The sequence below is a fragment of the Pholcus phalangioides genome, unplaced genomic scaffold (assembly GCF_987345545.1).
Source record: "Pholcus phalangioides strain wild (caught in Gottingen) unplaced genomic scaffold, Ppha-v1.0 ptg000003l_1, whole genome shotgun sequence".
NCBI lineage: Eukaryota > Metazoa > Arthropoda > Arachnida > Araneae > Pholcidae > Pholcus > Pholcus phalangioides.
The window spans coordinates 24364228-24375803 of NW_028301596.1; the positions used below are offsets into that span (position 1 = coordinate 24364228).

The window sequence follows — 11576 nt, forward strand, 5'->3', positions numbered from 1 at the left end:
ATTGAAAAGTAATTGAGTAAATATTATTTCAAGTTTGGGAGCTAATTAATTAAATGTTAAATGGCCCATTACTTATACATTTACCGAACTTGATCAAAACACTCAAGTTTCCTCTTTGCACATTTTTCATTCCTAATTTCCCCTTTTTTCTTTGTGACCAAATCATTCTTATACAGATTTCATACACAGTATTCATACACAGATTTTTTGAGTAGAATATTAGATGAAATCCGTAAAATTTTTTGAGCAATATCAGCTTCCCTGTGACAACTACAATATTCATATACATTTCCTAAAATTTCAAACTCTTCCAAGGTGGTAAAAGCTGTGTTTACAAGAACTTCTCTAGTAATGTTAACTAAACCCTTTTTTTTTTAAAAAAAAAAGGGTTTTTTTAAAAAAAAAAAAAAGTTATACATAAATGATGGTGGTTATGATTTTAGTCGTTCACAGAAAATTGGCATCAAGTTCTGAATATATATGTATTGCTCACATGCTTTCATGAAAAAACTTGAATGCTCAGAGTGGAAAGAGTATCTAAGTACTGAAAAAGAAATGTGTTTATGTGTGATGGTTACGTGTTATGTGTGAAGATGGAAGTTTCATAATCATACGAAATTTGGTTAAAGGGGTTTGTCGTGTCAACTCCTGTAGTTGTTAGTTATGTTCTATATAATGACGTTGTGACTGAGAAACTGAAAAATGATGTTGAATTCATGTTCAATGCAAATGTTCAATTAAAGATTGTTTTTCAATTCTAGCAAGTTTTATTTCTTGTGTAATTCCATGTGTGTAGTGAAAAACATTGGATAGAATTTTTGCTCCCCAGCCTAAATAAAATATGAACCTGATGATATTTATAATCTTGAACATAGACCACACTTTGCTTCATAACAAACCTCAAAATTAATCTACATATTCTTGGTTTGTTTTTTTTCTGGCTTATTTCTAAAGAATCTTCGAAATAAAAATGAATTTTTAAGAGAAGTTATAAATAATAAAACAATTTTATGCAAAGAAACTGGTGACATATATTGAAGAAAAAAACTATTTTTGAAATGGATTTTTACTACTTGAATGTTATGAATTTGTGTACGAATGAGAATCATGCATTCTATATCTAGTCCATAGTTGTCATTGAAATTTTCTGGAAGGAGCAAAGCATATTGGTTCATTCGTTCTTTTTTCTTCCTTTCAATAAAATACACATTACGTGAAAAGTTTGTATATACTGTATATATTTTTTAAATGACAGACATATGTAATATTCACTATATATTTTATCTTAATGAAAAATAAAGGATATTTTATATATACTTGAATTTTGGTATTCAATGGATATTTTTTTGGTTAAAATCAACAGAAATGAAATTCCGAAAAATTCTCTTGGGGAAATTTTGATGTCAAATGGTAATTTCTTCAAATATTGTCAAGTTTTCGTAAAAACTCTGGCTCTAATTGATACTTGAAAATAATGTTGAATTATAAGTATAAACTCGTCGATTCGAGTGCTAAATTCTTAGCTAATTCAACCTTTTTTTATAAGACAAAAAATATTATATATTACAGCGGGGTGGGTCAAAAAAAAAAATATATATAACTGCGTTACAGTGTGTGGTGCTGCTGGAAAACGATCTTACAGGGACGACGATTCTAGGACGGAATTCGATGACGTCACGAATCTCGGGGTCAGGCCTTCTGCTCTAGAAGGTATTGCCCTGTCCCTCCATACCAGAACACGTCGGGTGTCACACTCCAGACTGAATCGGGACTCGTCTGTAAACAGTACTTGGCTCCAATCATGTTGCTCCCAATCTCGATGTTCAGCAGCCCATCTTCTTCGGCCCGCGCGGTGGCGTGGGGTCAACGGAATGCAGACCATTGGCCTACGTGCATAGAGCCCTCCCTCATGAAGCCGATTACGTACTGTTTGGCTGGACACCCTTCGTCCTGTTGCCAAGAGCAACCGTCTTTGCAGCTGCGTAGCATTCTCTGTTCTGTTTCGACGGGCTGTTAACCGTATATACCGGTCATCAGTTGCTGTAGTGGCGCGTGGCCGACCTTGCCGTGGTCGACGTCTAACATTTCCTGTTTCTTGGAATCGATTCCAACAACGGAGCCTTGCAACAACACTTCTGGCGACTCCAACAGCGTCCGCGGCACTACGTTGTGTTTCCCCGGATTCCAGTCTGCCTATAACACGCCATGCCATGGATTCCGGTAAATCACGTTGTTGAGACATCCTCAAGTCACCTTGTCTCAAAAAAAAATACTGCGCAATCGAATTTCACACGTTTCTGCAACCCGATTTCTGCCCTTATCTCCTTTTTCTGGTTTTTGACGTCATGAACTTTCATTTGCATATGAAGTTTTCTTCTTCCGTTTCCTGCTAGGCTTTAAATTATGGATGATTCATTTTATCTTACTTATCGGTATACATCTTTGCGTAATTTTGTTAAAACCATGTGCTCCCCTAATTGTTTTGAGCAGTGTAGTTAGAATCGGAAATTATTCATTCATTATTAATTTATCAAGTTGTTCATTATAATGAATAATAATTCTCTGAATTACGTTCCTTAATTTAGTAACATGATTCAGAGACAGCATTATCGTTTAAAATGCTATCTGTACACATACTGATTGGAAATAATTATTCATAGTCGTAAATCGTTATAAATTATTATACTCGGTACAAAGATAAATCACTCTACAAAACGGTTTTTTTTTTTAATCTTGCATGGAAACGCCTTTATTCTAATCTTAAACTCATCTCAATATAAGAATATTATTTAAATGGTAAATCCTCTATCGCGATGTCTTCAAGACATTTTGAAATTCGCTCAATATTTTTTTTACATCTCGTTCAAAATCGACGTCAATATATATTTAAACGTCCCAGTCCCTTTTTCCCCTTCTTAATTCGTTTAATAAGATTGATATTTTGTAATATAAATTAAGTATTGCTACTTTCTGTGCAGTACACAGAAGCGTAATGCAGTAAACACCATTACACACACACACTATACTCTGCGCACTATAAGTACACTATAAAAAAATCAAAGTAAATTTTATTAATCAACAAATTAATTTTTTCTAATCCTTGAGTGCATTTTCTGATCGGAGTATAAAAAAGATGTCAACAGCAGTGTAAATTTGGTGGCACTTCATTTTCATGTGTTGTGAAACAAGGAAACCAATTTTCTAATTAATGATGTAAATAAAAGGTTACTTGTTCTTGATTTTTTACTTAATATCAAGACGGTAGATAAATGTGTTAAAAACATAGTAATATATGATGATGATATTTTTGATAGTCGTTTTGGAAATTCATATCATTGAACTTCAATAGAAAATCATTTTTTAAAAGTAATAATTTAGAAAATTTCCCCGCGCCCGTATCATGTGCGTTCATAGCCTACCTTTTTCTCAAATATTTGATGAAAATAAAAAGAATCCGGATGAATTAAAAAAAAATGTAGCTTAGAAAATTAGGGACAACCAACGCGCACGAGTAAATAAAATAATAATAATGCACGTGCTGCAGCACTCGTTGATAGTGATGATGATTATCAGCAGCGGAGAAAATTATCCGATTGGTCCATCCCTTTTGGAGCTAACGCAACTCTCGGACCAGGGAGTTTTTCGTAAAATAGATAACGACATACCGCGGGTTGCTGAGAAAAATCAAGTTTTTGACGATGGTCGCTGAGATTTGCGTTATGAGGCTCGTTGAGAATTTGCGTTAAGGGCGTGACGTCACTAACGACCTCGTTGTATAACGACATGAGCGTAATAGACCCCCAGCTCCACCTCTCACACGAGATGCATCCACGTCGTCTTTCTCTCTCTTAATATATGTACCATGTGTAAATATATTCTTTATACATCACAATTAAATGTAATGTATATCTGAAACTATGTCTCATTCATACAGACTCAGATGCGCTACCGTCACCACTTAGCATTAGCATTTAGCATTGGTGATCGCAGACGTTAAAACGCAAATAATGGTACCTTCTGAATGTTCTTCAAAAGACGCCATTTTACGGTGAGAGCAGCAGCAGAGGATTTTTCTCCCAGCAACAGTGGACCACGGAGCATCCTCCCTCGTAAGGTCACTTCCGCTTGACCTCTTGGTTCTCTTCTCTCTCAAGCAACAGGATGATGGCAGCAGAAGGGGACAATACCGTTCCCCAAGTTTCCAGTGTCGGTCTCCGCCTTTCCTCATTTTTTAAGACAAACGTTTCTCTCTGGGTGAGGCAATGCGAGCAAGTTTTCCTCCTCAGCCGCATTACAAGTGATGATACCAAATTCGCCGCTCTCGTCGCTAATATCGACTCAGAAACACTACACGCGGTTGCCGATATTGTCGTCAATCCTCCTGAGACCGGGAAATTTCAGGCTCTTTCGGACCGGCTGATACAGGAGTTTGCCGAAACTGAATCGGCCAAAATCAAGAAGTTGTTCACAGAAATTCAACTCGGAGATGATAAACCATCACAGCTGCTACGGAAAATGCGCCAGCTCTCGGGATCTCGACTAATCGATGATTTCTTAAAGACATTGTGGCTGCAACGTCTTCCCACTCAAATCCAAACTGTCCTCTCAATATCGAGTGATGCACTGGATAAGCTCGCGGAACTGGCTGACAAAATCGCGGAAATAAGCCAAAATGCATCCGTTTGTGCTGTTTCTCCACCTCCAGATCAAGATGACTTGCGTGCACAAATCGCAATGCTCACCAAAAAATTGGATGAACTTTCCTCTCAACAACGTGGACGTCCACCACATCGCGGGCGAAACAACTTCTTCAAGAGGCGTTCCAGTTCCAGAAACAGGAAAAATTCCTCCGGAATGTGCTACTACCATCATCGCTTCGGTAAAAATGCTCGGCGCTGTACTACACCGTGCAACTTCAGCGCACCAAAAAACGAAGGAGCTCCGTCATAGCTGGCATGGCGAACATGAGCTCAGAGACCTGCAGGTTGTTCATCCATGATCGTAAAACGGGAATAAAATATCTCGTTGACACGGGCAGTGAAATTAGTGTCGTTCCGCCGTCAGCGATTGCTTCCACCACTCCCTGCTCCACATTTCGTCTCTACGCAGCAAACCAGACGTCAATACCGGCCTACGGTACCAAAAATATTGTTGTAGATCTGGGTTTGCGACAAAATTTTCCATGGACATTCGTCGTCGCCAAGGTTTCGTGCCCTATCATCGGAGCAGATTTTCTGCGCAATTTCAATCTCATGGTAGATTTGAAAAAGCATCGTCTCATTAGCTCTAGCACATCACTTTATTCCCTGGGATCAGTGCATCAAACCGCACGACACAGTTCACCACATAGTGACTAAAGGTTCTCCAATATGTTCTCGACCGAGACGGCTTCACCCTCAACACTTTGAGAAGGTGAAGACAGAATTCGACTTTTTGTTGCAACAAGGAATAGTTCGTCCTTCAAAAAGCTCATGGTCTTCTCCATTGCATATTGTTCCGAAGTCGGAAACATCTATACGACCAGTGGGAGATCATCGAAAATTAAATTCTGTCACAGAATTCGATTCTTATCCCATCCCATACCTAAGTGATTTCAGCAACGCACTTTTCGGTAAGTCAATTTTTTTTTAAATTATATGTTTTCAAAGCGTACTATCAAATCCCTATTTTTGAACCTGATATTCCTAAAACAGCGGTGACAACACTATGGGGGTCTGTTCGAATATACAAGGCTTTGTTTTGGCTAAGTAAATGAGGCTCAAACATTTATGCGTTTTATGCACGAGGTGTTAAGAGGTTTATCTTTCTGTTATGCATATTTAGATGATATGCTCGTATATTCATCATCATTTTTTAAGAGCACGAAAATCACCTAAGGCAAATATTTGAGCGTCTACACAAGTATGGCGTGAAACTTAATATTTCTAAATGTGTATTAGGTGTAGATAATTTGGAATTTTTAGGTCATTTAATTACTCCTCTTGGCATTAAATCATTACCTAGCAAAGTGAAAGTAATATTAGATTTCAAGAGACCTGACACAATTTCTGAGTTAAGAAAATTTCTGGGGTCTCATAAATTTCTATAGAAGGTTCATAAAACATGCTGCTGAGTCTCAAATACTCTTACACGATTTTCTAAAGGGCTCCCGCCGTACAAAAGATGATCGTAAAATTGAATGGACCGATTCTGCACTCGCAGCATTCAGTCAATGCAAAGAGTAACTAGCTAATGTCACTCTATTAGCTCATCCTTCCACATCTGCAAAACTTGCACTTCATGTTGATGCATCTGATTTTTCAATTGGTGGTGCATTACACCAGGTAGTGGACAATTCTTTGCAACCGCTAGGATTTCTCTCTCGCAGACTCACTTCAGCGGAAACACGCTATAGCGCATATGACAGAGAACTATTGGCTGCATATTCTTCTATCAAATATTTTCGACACATGCTCGAAGCACGTCAGTTCACTCTATTTACAGATCAAAAACCTTTTGTCTATGCTTTTCGACAGAAGCATGACAAATGCTCGCCTCGCCAAACCAGACATTTGGATTTCATTTCCCAATACACGAGTGATATTTGTCATATTCCTAGCTCAGAAAACATAGCAGCCGATATAATGTCCCGCATATGTGCTATTTCAATGTCAAGCCCAATTAATTACAATGAAATCGCTGAAGCTCAAGCGACAGATGATGAATTATCAAAATTGATGGGTGATTCAAATTGTGGCTTACAATTGAAAAAAATTAAACTTCCCGAAACTGACATAGATTTAATTTGTGATATCTCCACTGGAAATGCGCGTCCTTACATTTCTGTGCAGTATAGGAAAACGGTGTTTGATCATGTTCACAACTTAGCGCACCCAGGCATCAGAAGAACGATCCACAAAATCCGTTCTCGCTTTGTTTGGCCTGGTATCAATAAGGAAATAACAAAATGGGCAAAAACTTGCATGGCTTGTCAAAAACGTAAAATTCACAGACATGTCAAATCTCCTTTTAAAGAATTTCCTATACCATCTGCAAGACTTGATCACATTCATCTGGGCATAGTGGGCCCATTAACTCCATCAAATGGTTATTCTTACTGTTTGACCATGATCGATCGTTTTTCCCGATGGCCAGAAGCACAACCAATAAAAGACATCACAGCTCCAACTGTAGCAGAAGCCTTTTATAACTGTTGGTTATCCCGTTATGGTGCTCCATCAGTTATAACAACTGATCAAGGTCGACAATTTGAGTCCCACCTTTTCCGCTCTCTCCTACAACTTCTAGGCACCGAACGAGCTAGAACTACCGCTTTCCATCCTCAAGCGAATGGTTTGATTGAGGAATTTCATCGACCACTAAAAACGGCCATTAAATGCCATAACACCGAACGTTGAACCGAAGTATTACCAACTATACTTCTTGGCTACCGAGCCGCTCTACAAGCCGACCTGCAGTGTACGCCACTTGTGTACGCCAATCGTGTTTGGTGCACCCTTGCGTCTTCCCGGCAAATTTTTCGACTCAACGAATGTCAACATTGACCCTTGTGACTACGTAAATAAGTTAGGGGGCCACATGCAGCAACTCCGTCCAACGCCAAGAAAACATCATGGAAAACGTGCTACAATTGTGTATCCAGAACTGATGAATGCTACTCGTGTATTACTACGTCGTGATAGTATCCGTCGACCCCTCCAGAGACCATATGGTCCCTTTCTTGTCATTCACAAAAATGAAAAAGTGTTCAAACTTGACATCAATGGCAAAACAGTTTCGGTTTCCATCGACCGCTTAAAACCAGCATTCTCCCTCTTGGAAGATACAACGCTGCTGGTGGCGAAAACGCAAATTAACGACTCTACGTCAGAGAACTCGACCACGAAATCGAAACCACCAGTGACCACACGATCTGGACGTCGAGTCCGGTTCACGGATTTTTATCATGTCCAACATTGACACTGGGGAGGGGGTACTGTAGAGCCTCAATATATATTCCTATGTTATTATTATTATTACTTTACTTTGCACATTGGCTCTCTGGTAACAAGCACGCTCTGGTCACGTGAAAGAATCTCAGTACATTCTGTACTGAAACACGAGATGATCACGTGACCGGATGCCGAAGGGTCCGAAAGGCCATGTGTGTGGGAACATCAGATCAGCTCCAGCTCTCACACGAGATGCATCCACGTCGTCTTTCTCTCTCTTAATATATGTACCATGTGTAAATATATTCTTTATACATCACAATTAATGTAATGTATATCTGAAACTACGTCTCAAGTCACCAGTTAGCATTAGCATTTAGCAATATAAATACTTATTACTATTCTTATATTCCAATTTATGTACATTGTATGCGTATATTACCTGTACCTCTTGCATACACTTTCGATTGCCACAAAACACATATTATAATATTACACACATTGAAACATATGCACAAAGCAAAATGAGATTGTGGGGGGGGGGGGGAGGGGAATTGTCAGACTCAGCTGAATCAGAGCCAGAATCCAGCTAGCATTCACCAGAGCAGCGCGCTACATCACAGTATATCAATATACACACGCGCGCGAAAAGTCACCGCACAGATCACTGTCCACCACAGGTGATTGCCATATTTTCAACTTCCTTTCTTCGTTGCAGTCGTGTATAATATCTCGCTTGACGTAGTTCGGCATCGTAGGGCTGGTCTTCGGAATCCTCAAGCGAGTTCCTCTGCCTTCTAATGAAGAAGTCGTCGTGTTGTTCTAAAAAAGTCATCATATCATGTATTTTGTTGCACTCAATGGGATTATTGAGAAGTACTTTCTTCCAACTTCCTGAGCGATCTTCAGTTCGTATTTTGACGTGATAGGACGATGTAGTCACGCACTCCGTCATGTAGTGTCTGAGATCCCCCTTTTGTCCACATATACACGTTATAGAGGGAACAATGCGGAATCGGTGCAGGTACGCCTGAAAGGGCCCATGTTCAGTTACGAACAAAGTGTTGCTTCGTCTCCACGGATGGTTTTTGAGATTTACCCTTTGTCGTACAGCGAAGGTGGACCTTCCAGTAATTGCATGTGTCCATCTCTCCTGCCATGCCGAGAGTAGGTCTTGCTGGAGGATTCGTTTGGCCCATAACCTGGGCGGCAAAATGGAGCTATCCTCATGTTGCAGTCGTGTGGCCTGCTTCGCAAGCCGGTCGGCCCTTTCATTGCCGACGTTATTATTATGAGCCTTGACCCACTCTATTTGATGTGGCTGTTCGTAAGAAGTTGCTGTCTCGATTCTCTGGCCATTGGGTGTGGTGAAAGAGGATTGCTGATTGCTTTGATGGAAGATAAGCTATCTGACTTGATTACTATCTTGTACTTTAGTGATTGAGTGATTTCTATGGCCTTGCAAATTGCTCTCAACTCAGCCTGAAAGACTGAATTTGTGTCCCGCAGTTTGCTGTTCCATGTTTCCATTTCTTCGTTATTTTTATAAACCACAAGAGCTGAACCTACCCCTTTATCCGTTTTGCAACCATCCGTGAATATGGTATACGTGTCGGAGTTGTTCGTCTCCCTAAAGATGGTCTGTTTGTCTAGAATATTGATAGCCGGATGAAAAGTCCACCCTATTGCTTTATTTTCAACTATGTTGGGGCTAAGCGTGGTCTCTCCTATGGTTACTAACTTGTTGAGCCTGAGCTTGACGCACTGTAATTCATATTTGAGTTGCAAGTCAATGGTCGCATTACCCGTTATGACATGAAGAGCACTGTTTGCTGTGGTATTGTAGGCCCGTTACATAGAGCAAAAATCTTCGCTGGATGGACTCAAGTTTCTTCTTCATCCAAACTGTTGATGTATCAAACCATGCAATTGCGCCGTGTGCTATAGATCTGAGAACGACCGCTTTGCAGAGCATGTTCCTGAATTTTGGGGAATACCCCCAATTATTACCTGCGATGCGCTTTAGATTGAGCAATTTGGCGTCTGCCTTTGTTTTCATCAGTCTAATGTGTTCTGCCCAGTTGAGTTCGCTGTCGAAGGTGACACCTAGATACTTCAAGTGGTTTACCCGTTTGATAGGCTTGTTGTTTATCCTTATGGCTGGCCGACTTAAAGAATTAAAGAATTATCCAATACTTGCTTTCTCTTGGTGCTTGTTCTTTGCCTACCCCTAATACGTTTCCTGTCTCTTTCAGAAGTACTTGTATAAGGATCAGTAAGTAAAAAGTTATTCGTTTTTCTTGTTTCTGCACAGTTCCTCATATTTTGATCAGAAGGATTGATATCCCTGTTAGCATTCCTCTTGTCCTGGAAACTGGCTGTGTCTCGAGGACGTGTGAAGAATTTAAATTGCTTCGAAGAATTTTCCATGTCCTCGAATTCCCGCGAATAATCATTCCACTCTTCATCAGACGTGCTCTTAGAAAATGGTTCCTCAGTGTCTTTAACTTCATGAATTTGCAGAGAAACCTCATGTATCATGTGAATAACCAGTTCGTGGACCTCGTCGTCTATTCCAGGTTCTGAAACCGTGCTTTGTAGGAAACTCGACAAAATTTCTAACGTTGGAATATTCATATTATTATTCATCTTTATTTCCGTAGCACTTTGTTGTAGAAAAGACTTGTCCCCGAAATCTGAAGAATCATCTAAACGAGATTTATGTTGTAGATTTGGACTGTAGTTCCTATCAAAATTTATACTTTGCCTAAACGTTCAGAGTTCAAACTTTCCTTTGATAGGTGTGAGTACATTTTGTCCAACGAGCTGGATAGCGAATCCTTTTCTGAGTCCGATGAGGATGTTATCTCAAAAAACCTATCAGCTTTTGTCGTCGTCTTTAATTTTTTTGAATTAGCTGAGTGATTATTGTAGCAGTTAAGTTCAAATGAATCATTGATTCTCTTGCTTCGAAATTGGAAACGCTCATCATCTGTTCTTTTCGGTGTTGAATCCGCACCGGGAGTTGTTGACCTTCCTGGTGGTTTACCACCCTCTGCCATTATGACAATTATCTATCAATATTGCAGATACAATTATTCATTATTAATTATTATTTAGTTGAGATTATTCAGAGTTCAATTTTACAACGATAGTGTGTTTGAACATATAAGGCGGACGAACTTTGTGGCTCATCTTAAAAAAAACAAAAAAAAAAAACCGGCAAAATACGAGACAGCACAACAATATGATGTGATTTTTGAAAAATATGCATAATCGATGTAAGGTACATGAGAAATGCCAGGATATATGTATACGTGATGAATTTTTAACAATCTCTTGAAAATCAAAAATTTCGTTCAGAAGTATGCAAGTTAATATATATAAAATATGGGAATGATATATGAAATACAGTAAACCCCTAAATGAGCGTCAATATGAAAACTCATTAAAAAATACGTGACAGTTTGATCTGTGCAGAATAACAAATCGACGTATACCATGTCTCACACGGGTCAGTCTATATAGCATTAACGGCCGTATTCACCAACACAGTTTCAACTGCAAGCGCAGGTTAAACGATCAGCGATCGACACGGATTGGTTAAAATCCTTAATTTAACCAATCCGTTTCGATCTTCAATCC

The 11576-nt window shown here is 39.2% G+C and overlaps 1 protein-coding gene across 1 annotated transcript; it reads left to right on the forward strand.

The window, feature by feature from the left end:
• Nucleotides 1-4164: 4164 nt before the first annotated feature.
• LOC149088337 (uncharacterized) lies at nt 4165-4950 on the forward strand. Its single transcript, XM_089251753.1, has one exon. The coding sequence runs from the start codon at nt 4165-4167 to the stop codon at nt 4948-4950; it is 786 nt and encodes a 261-aa protein (XP_089107879.1).
• The last annotated feature ends 6626 nt before the right edge of the window (nt 4951-11576 follow it).

Bases quoted from the DNA above. Each gene is read 5' to 3' on its own strand.
- LOC149088337 (XM_089251753.1), top strand. From the start codon at position 4,165: ATGGCAGCAGAAGGGGACAATACCGTTCCCCAAGTTTCCAGTGTCGGT.